Below are 18,391 nucleotides of genomic sequence, written 5' to 3' on the forward strand. Positions count from 1 at the left end.
CTGGTGCTGGCCCTTCGAGGGGTTTAATCGCGCTTTTTCCTAAAGCCGGCGCTTCGCTGAGCCCGCTGGTTGGCGACATTGCCTTGGAGGGGAGGGGGATGCCGGCTCCTTCATTGCATTAAAGGTTTTGGGCGCAATTTTGTGTTATAGCTCAAGGGGAGGTGCCGGTAAAATGCTTTCCTCTCTTGTTTCATCCCTGCTTGCTGTCAGAAATCCAGATATTTGTGTAGGCTCTGCGAATTGTCAAGGAGTCCTTCTAGCTCTATCTGGAGGTTACACAGGTGAACTGGAGTGCTTTGCTTTTCTATGGCACGTTATATATATATATATATATATATATATGCGCGCACACAAGCTTGCACAGAGACCTTGCTTTCCTTTATAATCATGAAATATCTCTGTGTTTTCCTAGTTATACCATGTTATTCAAACCTTTTCTTTTGGTACTTTGCTACAGACGAGATGCTTGCACGCCCTGAAGCGTGGCTTGTTATTTCAGCTATAGGCTAAAAAATACTGAAATCTGTAAACCTTGACTATCTGTACTCTCCACTCTTATTTCTGTTTAAAATAAGGCTTTTCAGGAGCGACCACAAGGCAGCAAATTTTAGTTTGCACTTGAAAGCCTTCAAAACATTGGCTGCTGTGAATTTGCTGGTCTCCAGGAGAACTGCTGTTTGAAACTTTGATGCCCAGAATGTCACTGGTTTTTATCTTACTTTCACTATTCTAATTACGCATTTGATGTTGGGCAAAGGTTTTAAACTTCTGAAACAAAATCGTGTATCTACTGATGCAACTGCTATTAGCTAAATGAAATGGAAAACGTTTTTGAGGGCACCTGTCTCAAGGTCATTTCTTAAGGAAAGAATTCTTTTGGAATCCAGTCTATGAACCACAGTGCTGCAGGGGCTGCTAAAGTGCACAACTGTCTTGCTGATAGTTTCTACCGCTTTTCCAAATGCATTTATTGTCACTGCAACCCTGCTCTAAAGAGGGAAGAGTGGAGGGAAAGTTTTTGAGAAGATAACAGTTTAATTTAATGCCTGAAGCATTCCTGTCAAGCAAGGTGGGATAGTTCAGTTGGCTTTAGTATTCAGGAATAATGTTAGGTTGCTGATATTTTACAGAAAGCTAAGTTTATCAGCAGTAATGTTTATAGAGGTCTTTTATAACTGTAATTAGTAATGCAAAGTCCATCACTTGTGTAGACAAGACATAGCTTTTCTCGTTTCTACATTTGATAGATGGTGGGTTATTTTGTATTACACTCTTACTTACCTTTGTAACCTCCTGAATCAGTTTTGCAGTGTAGTGCTATTTTCATGTATGGCAGTAATATTTTAGGTCTGCTAGTATCAGTGGTAATCACAGAGATAACAGGCACTGAGTTCTTAAGCCGGACTGTGTGCAGGGGGGGAGGGCATTAAGCCTACAGCTTCCTCATTTCATATTGGAAGCTCTACTTTTATCTGTGATAATTTAGGAGGGGGAGACATTCGTGGTAGTAGATGGGGGTAGGGGTAGAAATGTTTGGTGAAGTAGAGGGAGGAGGGTATTTGGGGATGCAATGTTCACTTTTTTTTTTCTTCCTTTTTATCATTACCTTTACTACTGTCAGTTTCCTGAAACTTTTTAACTATATATACATAGGCTGTATGTGAAGTGAGGAAGGCTTTGAAACTAAATAGTTTTAGATGTCGTTTAATTTGTCCTCTAGTTCTTGTATACCTGAGAGTGAGTAAAGGTCACCTCTGTAGTTACCACAGCATGAAAGTATTCTTATTGAAGCCCGGTGCAGAAGCCAAGTCACGGATTAAAGTGCCTGAATGTGAATCTGTGGAGCCTACGGCTTCCATTGGGGAGCTACTAATTTCTCTAAACATCCAACCTCCAAAAGTAGCCTCAAATGCTCAACGATACTGATTTTTGTATGTGATGTAAGTTTTCCGGGGAGAGTTAACTCTATTTGATAAGAAGCACAACTTTTTTGGCTTGTTAATCTAACCCCTGGAATCAAGAGAGAGCATGAAAAATTCTTTGATACTAATTGCTTGCAATTAGTTCAGGGGCAAGGGGGTTCAGGGGAAGCTTGTATGTGAATCCAATGTACTGAGGGCTTGGAGAGAAGAAAACAAGTAGGTGGTACGCCTCAGTTTATTTTAGCTTATGTTTCTTCCTCCCTCCTGCAGCCCCAAATGGGGGAAGAAGAGGAAGAACTGTAGTAAGCAAACATAATTTTTTTGAGAGGATGGAGCTGAGTCATGACTGAAGGATTATTTTTTTTTTTTTTTAAACAAGGTTAAATCTGTCTTAGTAAAAAAAAAACCACCAAAACCCAAAAAACAAACAACCAACATTGTCCTGTCTCTTGACTCTTTATCTTCCACTCCTTCCCTGTCCCATTGTTATGCTACTCACCATAATGCTAGCGGATAGATTGACATGTCTTATGTTTAAATCAGATTACTGTATAAAGTGCATATAGTGGAAAAAATTCTTGTTGACTTTCCCCTTTTTCTAACACAACTTTAGGTTGGCTCACAGGTTGCAAAAGAGAAAGAGCCTAACTTCTTAAAATCTTTGTTCTGTTCACTAGAAATTCAGAAATCAATTCACAATTGATTTCAGATACCGTGTAATTCAAAGAAAATGTGTTCTGCTGTTATCTGTGTGAGTTCTGGAGTAGCATGCTTAGCACAGGATTACTTTTTATATGCTGCTGATATGGGATTTTGCCAGGCCAAGGTTTTGCAGCACAGTAATTTTCCAGTGTTTATTTTGCTAATTAACATGATCTGCTGCCTTAAAAGAGTGTTCGTTGTTCCCTTTATGTAAATAAATGTAAATTCTCCTTAAAAACATGCTGAAAAGTTGGCTTTAAAATCTAATATGCGTCTTAATCTGTGCTGCCCATCATCCAGACATCATGGTACGTTTGGACAGTATAACTTCCCTACTCAAGAATAGTGTACCAAAACTAGTTTTGAGATTTAAACCAGCAATAATCGATTGTCTGCTCTCCTTCCCTCTCCTCATGGAGCTCTGATGAGGTTTGAGGGACGGAACTTGCAATAGGACAGGTTCAAAAGAAAATAATACCATAACCAGTAGCCATTTAACCAAATATTTAAAGAATTATTCCAACAATGAAGGCAAAATCATGTTGAGGTCTAAATCTGCAAGTTCACTAGTTTAACTTCATCACTTACGCTCACGTTTTATCCAGTACGCGGTAAAATGGGGTAAGTGGCCTCATTTTTATAGTTATCTAATGCTGGTTTGATGCAGCTGTGCTTGGCTGGTCACTTCTGCAGAGAGAATACGCTCAAATCCCAAAATGGTTTTCCTATAAATATCGATGACAGGGAGTGTTGGTTGGAAAAGATCTCTAGAGGTCATCCAGTCTGACCCCTTTCTTGCTCTGAGTCTGGAGGTTGTCCAGTCCAGCCTGATAGCAAGGCTTTTGCTACTGCTAAATCAGGTCATACGTGTTTTTTCATCTGGATCTTCAAAGCCACCAAGGATGAAGGTTGCACGGACTCTCTGGGCATCCTGTTCCAGTGCAGCAGTACCACCCTAATCATGAATTTTTCTCTTAATTTGTAGCTGTTGCCCCATGTTCTGCCATCTGCCACTACTGGGAGGTGTTTGGCAGTGTTATTTTTATAACCTTCCTCGAAGTCGTAGTAGGCTGCTGTTAGAGCATTCCTTGCCCTCTACCTTTCCAGACTATGTCCAGCTCCTTCAGCCTCATCTTATGGGACATGATGAACTCTGGGCCCCAGCCAGCTAAGTAATGTTTGCCTGGACCCTCTTTAGTTTTTCAACATCCCTCTAAAACTCGGGGTCCCAAAACTTGACGCAGTATGCCATCTGCAAACCACCAGCCTTAAGCGAAATGCCTGCCTTTGCTCTGCAAGCTACACTTCTCATAATGTAGCCCAGTACGTGATTAAATCACTTCAGATATAATTGAATATAAAAGATCTTTTCTCCATAATTCAAATGATAATCTTTTAATTATTTGAAAAACTGGGCATGGGATTCCAGCAGGCTGGTTAGAGTCTGCTTGTTCGTGTTCTAGCACAATCTGCCCCAGCCCTACTGCCTTTAGGGAAAAGGGGCGATACAAAACCCATGCTTGCAAAATATCGGCTTATGAATGTCCTTTGGCGTGTTTTCCCTTTTCAATATTAAATAATCTCTGGAGTTTCCCCAGGCCTAGTTCTGCTTAACAAAATGGACTTTTGCTATAGGGTAAGCTTCTCCCCACCACCACCTATTTGCAATATAGCAACATGTTGGCAGTCTTCTCCCAGTCTTTTGGAGTTTCTGGTCAGTTTGACAATGGGCAGTTGTGTTATGGATACTAGAGTCTATGTTTGTCCATAACACAGCTTTTGTCTGTGGATTTGTTAAATTGTTGTATAACAGTTTAGGGAGGCAGTAGTTTTAAGTCCACTAGATTCCTTGGTTTGTGGCATTCAGTAAGTCTTTGATTGCAGGTAAGCGTTCAAAATGCTTAATGGAAACAGTCCTCAAAATTGAAAGAATGTGAATACTGGTGAAGCGTGGCACCTTGTAAAACTTCTACAGAAGTTTGAATGGGTAATCTAATGAGTGGGTACATGTTGTAATGCCTTATGCTAAAAAGGCAGCATTGTTAAAAGGGATACAAAGTTTGTAATACAAAGATTATAACTCCTGGTGTTTTGGAGGCTTTTCCTGAAGCAATTCTTAGGGATATTTTTGCAACTGTGGTCTGTTTCTGTAAAAGCCAGTAGAGAAATTGCTGGTGGTTCTAGCAGAACAACAATATGATCCCAGGAGCTGGCCCTGACCTATATTTAGGCACGTGTTTTCATCCAGGTTAAATAATCAATGTTAATTTTTTACCGCTCTCAGATGGCGTGAGCGTGCACTGTATCGCCGTGGGTAAGTCTCTGTATCTTTCTTGCAGGGTGAACCTATCAGAGTCCTGGTGACTGGAGCTGCTGGGCAGATTGCGTACTCGCTGCTCTACAGCATTGCCAAGGGAGATGTCTTCGGCAAAGATCAGGTAACTCCTACACTGAATTACTGCTTGCCTCTTCTGCGCAGTAATGAATAAGCCAATGTCGGAACTGCAGCCCCTGAGACTTGTTTTCTTGTGGACACTCGGAATGGTTTATAAATATGCAATTAATTTATTCTTTAAGTGGTAAAAATAGAGTCCTACTCCATTACGCAAGCTTTCAGTTGTTGGTCGTGCTGAAGTTTTTCAGTTTTCTGTAAATGGATTTTAAGTCTCGCACAAGATAGCGGTTTCTAAGAGGTAACAAGACAAATTAATTTTGAAAACAGATTACGCCTGACTTGCCTAAACCATTTCTTTCTTTACAGCCTCTTGTTCTTGTGCTGCTGGATATCACCCCTGTGATGACGGTGTTGGATGGTATAGTGATGGAGCTGCAGGACTGTGCTCTACCGCTGCTGAGAGGTGGCCAAAAGAAATCTTTCTTACGCTGACAACATGTTCTAGCACAACTATTGTATTTATGAGTTCCTGTAGCTGGCAGGAAGTTAGGCAGAAGAAAATACTAGATGATCCTTTCTTGGTTTTATATTTTGTGGAAGATTAATTGAACTTAAGCTGTAAGATAGGAATAAAGCCATCAAATGAGTTTTGTGTTAAGAAGTGACTCCACAAATACCTGGGGTGTGGTTTACATCCTCTAATCCTGCCTTGTCAGCATGTACAACAAATTGTCAGATACTTGTGCGTCTATGCATTGTATTCAATAACATTGAATCTTTAGATAAGCCTAGATGCCTTTACTAAATTAAAAAAAAAAAAATAGTTTTTAGAAAGAAGGCTAGTCTAAAGACTAGACTTCTGCATAAAGACACAAACTGAAAAATCTCTCACCAAGTGGTGTAAACAAGTTAAGTTCTGATAGTCTAAACAAGCAGAAGAAAGGGATCAAGTTTAAAAGAAAGGAGAAAAAAAAAAAAGGCGTGTAGCTACTGCCTCTTATACCTGTACAAATCAAACCTCCTTCGGTTTAAACTATTTAAGGGAGAGGAAAAGTTCATTTGTGTTGGTACTTGCTGCTAAAAATTTTTTTGTAAAAGTGAAGTACAACATATGTGCATATGTATGCAAATTTAGATAAAGACAGGAAAGCTATCTTTTTACATAGCTTTCTCCTGTGTTTCCAGGATTGATATCTAAAGCTTTAGATAAATATTTGTATATGTAAACTGTTTACTGCCAAGTAGTTAATCTGTGGAGTTAGGGCCAACTGACTATACGTGTATTTTTGGAAGGGGGAGGTGGTGTTGTAAGATCAAATTGTATACTATTTATGAACCAAAGAATATTCCCATTAACACTTTGCATGAGTATTTATCTCTCTTATATTTCCCCTCCCCTCCCTTTTGTTTTTCTTAGAGGTCATCCCAACAGACAAGGAGGAAGTTGCGTTCAAAGACCTTGACGTAGCAATTCTGGTTGGTTCCATGCCAAGGAAAGAGGGCATGGAGAGGAAGGATTTACTCCAAGCAAATGCAAAAATTTTCAAGTCTCAGGGTGCAGCCTTGGACAAGTATGCCAAAAAGACTGTCAAGGTGAATATAGAAACTGAATTTTAAAAAGTTAACTCTCTGACTTATGTAGAGATTTAAATGCATTGTAGAATGATCTTGTGCAAACAGGAGCCTTTTCCTTACGCCCTGGAAAATACACCACAGTCGAGGTTAGATGAGATATAGTATGTTAAATAGGTAGACGATTTAGTCCTTAATTCGTTTGGTGAGAAAGGTAAGTCTTACGTAGTATTGCTGTATTCCACACATAGTCTGAACTGGTTACCACCAATTCTAAAAAAAAAAAAAAGTCTATATAAAAAAATAAAAAGCTGTCTTCTGCTTGTTATCTCTCTTCTCTGGGAGAACTAAATTATCTACACGCAGCTGCCTACTTCATATCCATCTGTGGCTTTAACATAATGACCCTTAACTTCACTATCACTATGGAATTACAGTTGCACAAAAAATTGGCTTTATTTAGGTTGTTTGCATCTTGGTCTTTGGAGTGTTGGAAGCTTTTAATTGTTCTCTCTCAGATTCCTTCAGCACAGTTAATGGGATCATGTGGCTGCTCTCCTACTGCTCTTAATCTCAGACCCAGACTCCGACTGTGCTTTGTAACTGACTTTTTAATGTCTACTTCCTCTGCTGATGAACTTCCTACTGCTTCTAAAGACTTGTTTGCTTCTTTATATAGTTGGAATAAAAACTATCAATGTAACTATTGCAGAGTAATGGAAAATTCACTGAACTGGCTTTCAAAAGGGGAAACACAAAGGGAGGTTTGCAGATTAGCTTGTGTGATTGAGAGTATACGGAGCTTGACGTTAATCATTTGAGGCACATTAGTAGATGAAGGATGAATAAAAATCAGTTTTCCATAGTAAAAAATTGATCTAAGTTCAGGCAATATTTTATTTCTAACTGCCTATGAACATTGAGATAAATAACTGTTCTGGCTTTCTTAATTATAAAGCAATTATACAGAGCAGTGGCAGCCAGTCTAGGAACCATTTAAAAGGTGGTAGTGAATTCCCTGCAAGCTGACTAGTGTGTATGTATCGTGCTCTCCCTGAGTCCAGTAGCACGGGCAAGATCTATCAAAAAGTTAGTTACTAATTTCTTTGAAGGTAAAGCCTTTGAAGTTTCTTTGAAGGTACTTGCACTTGAGGGAGCTCTTTTGCGGAAATAACCATCTTTCCACATTCCCTTTCCCGTTTTTAGGTTGTGGTAGTTGGGAATCCAGCAAATACTAACTGCCTGATTGCATCAAAGTCAGCCCCATCAATACCAAAGGAAAACTTCAGCTGCTTAACTCGTTTGGATCACAACAGAGCTAAATCTCAGGTACGAGGAGCCTGCTCAAAGTAGAGTGCTTTCTGTTGTCTCTGCTAAATGCAAGCAGAGCAATGCTTTCAAAGAAGCCTGTGCATCGAGAAGCTGAAGTTAATGCAATGGTCGTCTTTAATTTCTGATTAGATTGCTCTGAAACTTGGTGTGACTGCTAATGATGTGAAGAATGTCATCATCTGGGGCAACCACTCCTCCACTCAATATCCCGATGTTACCCACGCGAAGGTAAATGTGAAAGGAAAGGAAGTTGGAGTTTATGAAGCTATAAAAGATGACAGCTGGCTGAAGGGAGACTTTATCCTGGTAAGATCTTGTTTGTTTGTTTTTAAATGGTGGTTCTGTGCTTCTGCTTTCTCCTAACCTCATGTGAAATTGTGAACTGAGCAAAGCAGCTCTTGCTATCTCACTAGAATAAGTCATCTTCAGGTCACTCGTTTCTATCGGTTATTTGCTTTTGAAAAATTTAAGGCATTATGAAACTTACACAAATACTACCAGAAAAAGTAATTTGGAATGCTAATAACAAAAATAGTTTTGATCATAGCTTAGGCACAGCTCATCTGTCACGCAAGCACCATTAACAGTTCACGATGGTGACTTTTTGGGGCATCGTTGTAGATGAATCAGGATGATCTTTCATTTGCTGCTCCCCACCCACCAAAAAAAGCCCGGCAGCTCTCCCCCTGCACGTGCATACACATGCACACTTTCCAAATCTAAATCTGTGGCCTTGTCAGCAGCGTTTCTGAAAAAGCTAGGAAACACCTGCAAATATTTTAATGTAGGGTAGTAAAACAAAACATTGGTATTAATTCATCAAGAGCATAGGCTACCTAAATGCAATATAAAGTGAAACAGGATTACTAAAGGCCCTGATGAACAGGACTGAGTAGCTGCACTTTGCTTGGTATTGCAGCGTTTCTGGCATGCTGACAGCCAGGTACTACATCTTAGCCAAGGCGCCTTTAGTTCGGGACTGAGTGTGTTTCGTCATATGACCGTGCTCTGTCCTGTCTTGGTTTTGGATGTAGCTTGTACCAGTTCATGCTTGCTGCTACAGAACAAATGATTGTATGCTGGCAAGCAAAGTTCATGAGCCAGAGTGTAAGCAGAAACCTGTCCTTGCCCTTGATCCTGCTGTATCTTACATGGCCGAGGATATTCGTTCAGCCTTTGTAATGCTGGTCTGTGCTAGAATGCCTTGCCTAAGATAAGGAGATTTCATAATTCTTTCTTTCTAGACTGGAGTCCGGTTGGCATAGAGCCTTACCAAAACTTATTAAAAGAAAAAAAATAATATGCAAAGCTTAAGAAGCTATTCTAATTCTAAGAGGTGCAACTCTTAAGTACAAAATTTCTAAATGTAAACTTGCGTATAGGGCGGTAGGTTCAGCTATCTTCAGAAATTAAATTAATTTTATGGATTACATATTGTAGGATTGAGATCAGCAAGTAGTTCATGTTGGTATTCAGCAAAACACCTTAATTCCCAGTGTTGCACTGAGAAATCTGTTACTGTTGGTGTACGTGAAGTCTCTTGGTGGTAAAAACTTGAAATATCTGGTTGTTATGAGAGAAGTTAGTGAGCAGTACCTGCAGTAAAGCAGGTACAAAGAGATGAGCCAGCCCCTGAAGTATTGCATTATGTTCTTGTGTTGGCAAAACTCTTCCAGATTGTATTTCTGTGTTGTATACCATGTTTGTTTAGTGATAAACTGTGTCTTGACCGATGAAATTAAATAACATTTGTAAGGCGATCTTTCCTCATGGCGTTTACTAACAGCATTTAGACCAAGCCATGGTTTTGAAGCTTTTCAACTTAAGGGTTTCTCCTAATTGCAGACTGTTCAGCAACGTGGAGCAGCTGTTATTAAGGCCAGGAAGCTGTCCAGCGCGATGTCAGCTGCCAAAGCTATCTGTGATCATGTGAGGGACATCTGGTTTGGCACTCCAGCGGTAAGATGTTGCTCTTGAGTAAGTGCTTATTTGCCTAATGCTTTGATTACATGCCAGTGTCTTTGACCTCAAGTGTGTATGTGTGGTGAGGGGGAAGAATCTGTCCTTTTCTGGAATAAAGTGTATCACGGGAGGTGCAGTATATTGGAAGTTAAAATTTTGCTTGCTTCTAGCAGTGAAAAATGTATTTATCCCTTACTTTTCTGTCTTCAGGGGGAATTTGTTTCCATGGGAGTCATTTCTGATGGCAATTCTTATGGTGTTCCTGAAGACTTGCTATATTCATTCCCTGTTGTGATCAAGGTAACTAGACCGTGTTTAAATCCAAGTATCTTCTGCAAGACCTAGCTAAACTCTCACATGGGCTTGTTAACAGCAGTGCTTTTAGTATGGGACTGCTGTTGCTGGGACGTGGGGATTTTAGCAGTCGTTCAGAGGGGACCATTATTAATTTTGTAGTAGTTGCCAAATAAGTACTGATAGACAAGTAGAATCTGACATGGCTAGCTGGTTCTGGTTGTATTCTTGATCTGCAAACAGAATTAACTTCTGCCTGATGTGTTTCTTTGAGGCCGTAAACCCTTTTTCTTAAGCTGCAAAGTTTCCTTTTTGCAGACTGGATGAAGCTTGTTCTTACATAGAGGGGCTTTTTATTTGTTTGTTTTCAAACAGGACAAGACCTGGAAGTTTGTTGAGGGTCTTCCTATTAATGATTTTTCTCGTGAGAAGATGAATCTGACAGCCAAGGAGTTAATTGAAGAGAAGGAGACTGCGGTGCAATTCCTCTCCAGTGCATGACTAGGTGACGAGGAAATACAAAGTCATTTAAGAGTGGAAGAATCTAAAAGTCGTCTCTAAGTCTGCTACCAAACACTATTACTGTATTCAAGTCAACTGTCTGTGGCAATTGTGCATTTTTGAAGTTCATATGCTTACTGGTACTGTTGTGCCTATTGAGTTATTAGCAAAAAAAGATTATTAAAGAAGCAAAACTAGTTTGTTGACCAAATTTTGTCTGTTCAATACTAGTTGCTTTCTGCGTACGATACAGAATAATTGTTTGCCTCTGCCTTGGCTACTAACGCACAATCTGAGTTTTGATTAGAATTTGGCACTATAGGAACACGTCCTAGTCCGTGATCACTTCAGCATCCTGTGGCTCAACTGAAAATTGAACCAGTAGTTCCGTGGCTCAAGTCTCTCACTGGACAGACTCCAAGTATATACTGTTCACTCTGGTTATGCTTACAATGTTTGTCAATAGAAACATTAAAAGATGCTTGATCGCATAACGGCTGAGAGTAGTCTGTTGCGCTTTATTTGCATGTTTTAGTGATGTAACTAGCAGAATTTGGTGGTACAACATAAAAAAACCCTGAAGGCCTGGTTTAAAAAACTGAGGGGGAACTAGTTTTAAGAAGGTTTATTGGTGACTAGCGCTTCCATTTTGTCTTTCCCAGGCAAAATTGCTTTATGTCAACATCAGACACAGAAGCCTAAAGGCAGATTTGTACTCCAGCCCTATGATTCAAAAGCAGTGTTGGTGCTGTAGCTCGGTACTAATTTGATTGTAGCTTCGAGGTCTTTTGTCCCAGGAGATGAGGACTCACTGAGGTTAATATACTTCCTTGCGAATTTGCCTAGTGCAGCCTACAAACCCTTGAACTTCAGGAAGCTATTTCAAATATATTGTCCTGTAATTACTCCTTTGTGAGCACGTGGGTGAATGTTACCGTAACTCTTCTTACGAGATTCTTGCTTTATCTGCTCCTAGTGTAGGAACCCACCGTACGTAAACGTAAAGGATTTAGACTAGGTTTGTTCTGGGAATTTCTTAGGTGTATTACCTGTTCTGCTTGGTTTCTAAGCGCCTTAAATACTTCCCACCCCATTTGCAGAGTGCCAAGCTCTCACGATAATGGGATTTTTCTCCTACACAATGTCAGGGCTAAGTTGTTGTCTGTCCTGTTCCAATACAAGCATTTCTACATTGTCCTAAAGTAAATCTTGGGTCTGTCATATCTGGAGTCATCACATTTCCCTTTTTTGGTTTGTTGTCATTAAATGAGGATTCAAAAAGTAGAACTGTTTTGACCAAAAAAAAAAAAAAAGCTTAAACTGAATTTTAAGCAAATTGAATGGTTTCTTTGAGGATTTACCGATTGGAATATAAAATAAACTGTCAAACATCAATAAGCTTGTCCTTAAAAATAAGTCTGCTGTATTAACATTGCTGTAGCGGTTAAGTGCAGTGACAGCAGCGCAGCGAGTGTCTGCTGCAGCACAGGCCAGCTGCAGGCAGGGCACCGCAACCGAATGCCTTGGATGTTTATGAAGCAGCTGTCGCAAGAACTGATGCGTTCTTGCAGTCTTAGGAATAGACAGGAACCATATACAGTGTATTTTCTCCACTCTTTTTCTCATTCCTCTAAGCCTTTTGGAGTTTAGCCGTGGAGAAATGAGAAGAAGAAAATTTTCATAACATCTCTCTTTTCACAACAGTTTGGGAACTTGTATGGAAATTAGGGAGGTAAGGAAAGCGGCCAACACCATGACTGGTTTCTGGTGTGCAGTGCAAAGTCAGTAAAAATCTCAACGCAAGCCTGGGGCCCGGAGGAATTCATTCCAGTAATTACCACGCTGCAGCTTATTTTAACACAATGTGTTTTACAGTGAATGTTACAGGAGATAGCTACAGCGCTCCCTGGTACTCGGTTTAAAAAGGCTATGGGCAAAGTAAAGGGAAGCACATACCTGTGCCAGAAAACCATAAATAAGAGATGATAAATCCTGTTGGAGTGCATACCTACACAAGCGTTGTAATGTAGGGAAGAAGCTTAAAAAAGAAAAAAAAGGAATCTGGAAGATCTGGCTCTTCAGGGTTTTTTGATGTTTGTTTTAAAGCAGCCCTCTCCAGGAGACAACTCACGTTTTGTAAAGCGATGCTTGTAACACTTGGTGTATCAGAACAGTTGCATCATTGACCTCAGTGCTTGATAGACCTTGATAGACGATCTCATGATATATTTAACTCCTCAAGTCAACACTTGAATCTAAATTTGATTCCTCTCGTATTACAAGTTTTAAGCACTGTGTGTATTTCCTCCAGGCTTCTGAGCAGCGACTCAACAGGAAATCTCTCATCTGCTCGTTGACCCTGTACTTAACTACTCCCCCACTACTTACAAACTCTCAAACTAGCAAGTGGTGGGTATTCTTTGTATTCATGTTTCTGAACTGGTTTGTCCTCCTATATTTCTGGGAGATTCCCTCCCGCTATCTCTTATCTTTTTAGCTATCTTTTGCCGTGGCTTGTGTTACTTTGTACAGTTTATGCTGGTTTTGCGGGGTGCTTTGCTCTACTCTTACTAGGTGGGATGTGAAAACACACAGGTGGAAGCAAAAAGAGCGGCCATGTACTTTTCTTTCTGCTTTTTGGACTGTTCTAGTTTTCTAGTACAAGAGGAAACTTGCACATTGCTACTCCAAACTTACGGTATTAAGTACTTTGCTCTTCATTGAAATGTTTTTATTCTGTTATTTGAGTGTTCAGGAGCTGGAGGACGTGATGTACTAGCCGAGGCTGAGAGAGATGGGTTTCTTCATCCTGGAGAAGGAAATGCTCAGAGGAGATCTTGTCGATGACTGCCTAAGGGAAGGTCCAGAGGTGATGGACACAAGTTGGAACTGATTTATCTCATCTGAGGGGTGGTCAAATACTGAAGCAAGCAGAGGGGTGGTGGAAGCTTCATCCTTGGGCCTGACCTTCAGCAACCAGATGTAGGTCAGCCCTGTGCTGAGCAGGCGTTTGCGCTGAAGGACTTCTGACCGGTGTGATTGAAAGCCGCCAAATAGATTCACACCATCTTTTAAACAACTCTAAATACACGCGTAACAAAAGTTATTCTTCAGTTAGTGATGAGCGTATCTTTAGTACGTTCTGCGCAGGAAGGCGTTTCCCATCTGCTTTTTACTCGCCGATTACTTCCCCAAGAGAACAAAAATTGGGACTTGAAAGAGCAACTCTCGAACGAGTACGTAACGTGTTCTTTGAGAAACAAATCCTGGGGGAAATTAAGATTTGAATTGTAAGACCCACTCCTGGATGGTTTCTAGGTGGAGCAGCTGCGAACGTGAGGGCTCCTGTCTGGGAGCAGAAGGGCTCCCCAGGAAGGCTGAAAGCTTCGACATGACTGGCATGCTTTGTCACGGAGCACCTGGAAAACTCGGATCCCAAATCCTCCCTTGCTGCTAGTGAAAGCTGTACAAGGCAGGCTGCTAAGCTGATCTCTCTGCTTTCTTCACAGCTTTCCATTCCCAGCTGGAATTCTTATGAAGGAGTGAAGAAATTCAGCTTTTCCCCAAATGAAGAAAATTTGATTTCAAGTTTGTCTTGCCTTGTCGTTCTCCCGCTGCAGCTCTTCCTGCGAATTTTACAGTGACTGCAGGTGAAGCTGGAAAATCTACCTCTTACAAACGAGCCTACATCAACATGACGCTGATGCTCCCCACGGAACTCTGCACCCGGGGCATATTTGTAAGGCATCCCATCATACCACATCAATAGGATTGGAATCTCGCTTCGCACAAGGGAAGGCAGGAGAACTTCTCCGGCAGTGTGCTTGCAAAGCACCAGATTTACAAAACAGAGGAAAGTTGTTCTGGAAGTATTTATTAGAATTATTTCTTTTTTTTTTTTCCCTTCTGTTTTTTTATCCCCCATTTCCTGTAGTTTGGGGACTTCTTTACCTTTATAGACACATTTTGAATTCCAAATAGCAAATCCTAGAGGATAACTACAGCTCAGTTGTAATGAAAGAGGAACTCTTGGCAACTGAAAACACAGTTATTTTGTGTTTGATTTTTTAAAAAAACACAACTTTTTAAGTGGCAGCTTTGCAGAAGAGCACAACAAATGCTACTCTATGAGAACAGAGGCTGAGCAGTCAACTGCTTAAAATAAAATACTGTAAGTGCAAGTAAATAGAGAAATTAATAGATAGAGATGCGGTCTTCAGCCTACCCAGATATAAGCTCATTGTTTTGGTTTTACAGAATCCTTAATCGTGCATATTAATTTATTACTGAAAATTTAATTGCACGGATGCTTTCTTTTTTCAAGTCTGCTCACCGCAATCATCAAGGGCTTTGTAGCTAAATGATTTGCGCAGAGATCTTTGCCTACTTTCTCAAAAAAAACCCCCATAGTTGTCCTACTCCCAGGAGTGATTTGTTGCTTAAATGCATTAAAAGCTCAACTCAAGCCAACTCATAGAATCGTCTAAGTTGGAAGGGACCTTTAAGATCATCGAGTCCAACCATTAACCTGACACTGCCAAGTCCACCACCAGACCATGTCCTTCAGCACCATGGCTATATTTGAGGCTCTGAGCATTTGTTGACTCCTGGTGAAATACTCCACGTGAGCGTATCTGTGGCTGCTCAGGACTTCTCAGACATGTTGACTTTACACTGTAACGACTCCGTTTCTCTCCGTGGCCAAAACCACGCTCCCTCTCTTCACCCTCCATGTCGCAGCTGAGGAGCAAAGCTGGGACAGAGCAGCTCGGCAGCAGGAAGAAGTGGCCACTGCCTCCCTGGCCGATGGCACTAACACATCCCATTGTGTGCGTCGATATGCACATGCTCCTCTGCTCAAACCATGACAGAAAACCTGTCTGGAGTTCAACGAAGCCACTTGGCTGTCCTTACAAGCCAAGACCTTCATGGCTATCATTAAACTGCAAGAGATCAACCATGCAAGACTTTATTGTGGTGGGTGACTGAGTTATTTTGGGATCAATTTTAACCCCTGCTGAAAGCCTGCCAATGGGAGCTTAATAGTCTGGCTGAAAACTGGTTTTATAAGAAACCAAACACAGCAACAGAAGTGGATGGTTTTCAGGCAAAACAGCAAGGTGCAAGTTTTTAGTGCTACGGTAAATGCTGCCTGGCGTGGGCAAGCCCAGCAAGGTCTCTCCTGCAGACGGTGGTGTGCCTCTTGGTTGGGAAGGTGGCGATCGCAAGGTCTGCCCATCCCTTTGAGCTTGCAAGCTCCTAGGAGGGGAATAACGACAACATTTGGGTGTTCTGCTTGAAGGAAAGAGCAATAAGTATTTTTAGCTAGATCTCTGCCACACGCCGAGCTGACAACAGATGCGCTTTTTATCTGTGAGGCTGCCTGACCGAGGAGAGCACAGCGTGAGCAGCGGGCTCGAACGCAAGCCCCAGACGTAAACTTACTCTTCAGCAGAAATTCAAACCGAGGATGTGCCACTTCCTCAGCACCATGAACATGGGCACGTGGTGCTAATTCCCACTCAGACCTCCTCCAACTCTGGGGGAAAAAAACACGCGCTTTCACGAAAGGTAGGTTCTTCCTAGAAGAGCTCCCTGACGCGAAACTCAGAGGGACTCCAAAAAGGCGAAGAGCCGAGGAAAATGGGGAAGAATGACATTAGGGAGAAATTTTTCACTCTGAGGGTGGTGAGCCCCCAGCCCAGGTTGCCCAGAGCAGCTGTGGCTGCCCCATCCCTGGAGGTGTTCAAGGCCAGGTTGGACGGGGCTTGGAGCAGCCTGGGCTGGTGGGAGGTATCCCTGCCCAGGGCAGGGGAGTTGGAACTAGATGACCTTCAAGGTCCCTCCAACCTAAACCATTCTGTGAGTCTATGAATGAGGTTTATTTTTCAGTGAAGAGGTCATAGCAGAGAATTAACCACTCAAAGGCTCTCTGTGTTTTCTAAGTTTTAAAAAAAAGCTTCCTAAAAGGCCATGTTAACATTTCTTTCTGATATTAAAAGGGAGATGGACTCCGAAGTAAACGTAAACTGTGGCCAGGCATGGCTGTCTTGTGCACGTATCTCACTGGGGCATGGGGATGTGATATGAGCTGGGTCGAGGATGGAGAAGTGCAACATGTGTTAGATGGGTGAAAATACACAGCTTTACTGGGCTGAAACCCAAGGAAAACAGCTCTGTAAGAAGCAAAAGGTGAGAGTCTGCGAAGTTGCTCCTTTATGAGTTGGAAGGTGCTCATCTCACGGACATATGCTTTGCTCCGGTGGCTCCTGCGTAGTCGAGGTGAGGGTCCTGGGAGGGGAGCACGCCTTTGGGCCAGTAACTGGGCAGCAGCTGTACAGAGAAGTGGTGGCCCCAGCATCACTCAAGCGGCAACCAGCTTTGCCATCAAGCTGAAAGCCTGAGCCCCACGGGGAGGAGCAGGAGGTCAGCAGGAGATGGCTTGAGGTCAGCAGGAGATGGCTTGCAGTTAGGGTTGGAACAAGGGTCAGGCAGCCACCGCGAGAGGTGCTGTTCCTGGTTGCACCCCATAATTGCGACGTTACAGGGAAGGGTAAGGGAGGCAGGTTTGGATGATATCAGGATGGAATTTTGCCACATCCAGATTTTGCCATCGGACCTTAGATGCGTTTCATGACTGAAAAAGGGCAAATTGTTTCCCAAACCAGTTAAAACTAATAGACGTGTCACCGCCCAGCTGTTTGCAGGCTCAGAGTTCAAAGAGCAGCAGCTTGATTTGACAGGCGCTGCCAGCGTGGGCTTGTTATCAGCTAGAGGAGGCAAAAAATAGATTTGGCAGCGTCCTGCCTTCATGCTGCACGGACATCAGGCAGGACGACCTCTGACTTTGGAGGACCCTGGGTACGTTAAGCACCACTCTGGTGCTGCTCTGGCTGGATAGTCGCATCCAGCTTTTGGGATAATTGTCTCATTCAAAATTGTTTTTCCTTGACAGGAGGTGCCTTCCTAATTCTCTCTTTGTATTGCTCTCCCCGGACAGCAATCACGACGCGTCTTAAGCCTGCAAATGACATCACGAGAGTCAAGATATTTTTACCCAGGACGTCTGGTAGTGGCAAAGCAACTGCAGCGTCCTGAGATGGTTGTCTCACTCACAGAGGCAGAGAGGGAGCAAAGAGTGAGAATCACTCAAGGCCAGGTTGGATGGGGCTCAAGGTCAAGTTGGATGGGGTTTTGAGCAACGTGGTCTGGTGGGAGGTGTCCCTGCCCATCGCAAGGGGGGTTGGAACGAGATGATCTTCAAGGTCCCTTCCAACCCTTTTTTTACATGGATCCTTGAGCTGAATGGTAAACAGTGCTTCTGGCTCTGCTCAGAGGGTCGGACAGCAGCAGAGACAGCTTTCTGCACCCACGGCTGTGGCTGCCTTGATGCTTTTTGGCATTAGTGGCTTTCAATGCCAAGACAGCCTTAAATCCTAAATAAATAATAAAAATAATATTCCAATGCAGGTTTTTTTGAAGCCTCCAGATGGAGCTAGTAGAGAGGGAGTCACGCCGGGAGGATTTTTTTCCCCTCAACCTGTGAGCCTTGAGAATTTAAATACTTGGCCAACAGGGAACAGACCAATCTTCTGCAAGTTCTGCTGTTACAAGGCTGGTGGCCCAGGAAACTCTTGAAAAGGAGCGGGAAGGTATCAGCTACCCCTCATCCCCACCGGTGTGGACACCTGCCTCCCTCCAATGGGGGACG

At 42.2% G+C, this 18,391-nt stretch overlaps 1 protein-coding gene across 1 annotated transcript in view; it reads left to right on the forward strand.

Moving 5' to 3' along the window:
- The window catches only part of MDH1 (malate dehydrogenase 1, NAD (soluble)), a 12,394-nt gene extending 1,221 nt beyond the window's left edge, over nt 1–11,173 (forward strand). Inside the window, exons 2-9 of the mRNA XM_009884105.1 lie at nt 4,964–5,062; nt 5,386–5,482; nt 6,437–6,612; nt 7,798–7,920; nt 8,053–8,229; nt 9,769–9,882; nt 10,096–10,185; nt 10,555–11,173. Coding sequence (XP_009882407.1) covers nt 4,964–5,062; nt 5,386–5,482; nt 6,437–6,612; nt 7,798–7,920; nt 8,053–8,229; nt 9,769–9,882; nt 10,096–10,185; nt 10,555–10,680 — 1,002 coding nt within the window. The 3' untranslated portion in view covers nt 10,681–11,173. The remainder of the gene's footprint in view (nt 1–4,963; nt 5,063–5,385; nt 5,483–6,436; nt 6,613–7,797; nt 7,921–8,052; nt 8,230–9,768; nt 9,883–10,095; nt 10,186–10,554) is intronic.
- Nucleotides 11,174–18,391: the final 7,218 nt, after the last annotated feature.

Source organism: Charadrius vociferus, unplaced genomic scaffold (assembly GCF_000708025.1).
Source record: "Charadrius vociferus isolate BGI_N301 unplaced genomic scaffold, ASM70802v2 scaffold2164, whole genome shotgun sequence".
Lineage (NCBI taxonomy): Eukaryota > Metazoa > Chordata > Aves > Charadriiformes > Charadriidae > Charadrius > Charadrius vociferus.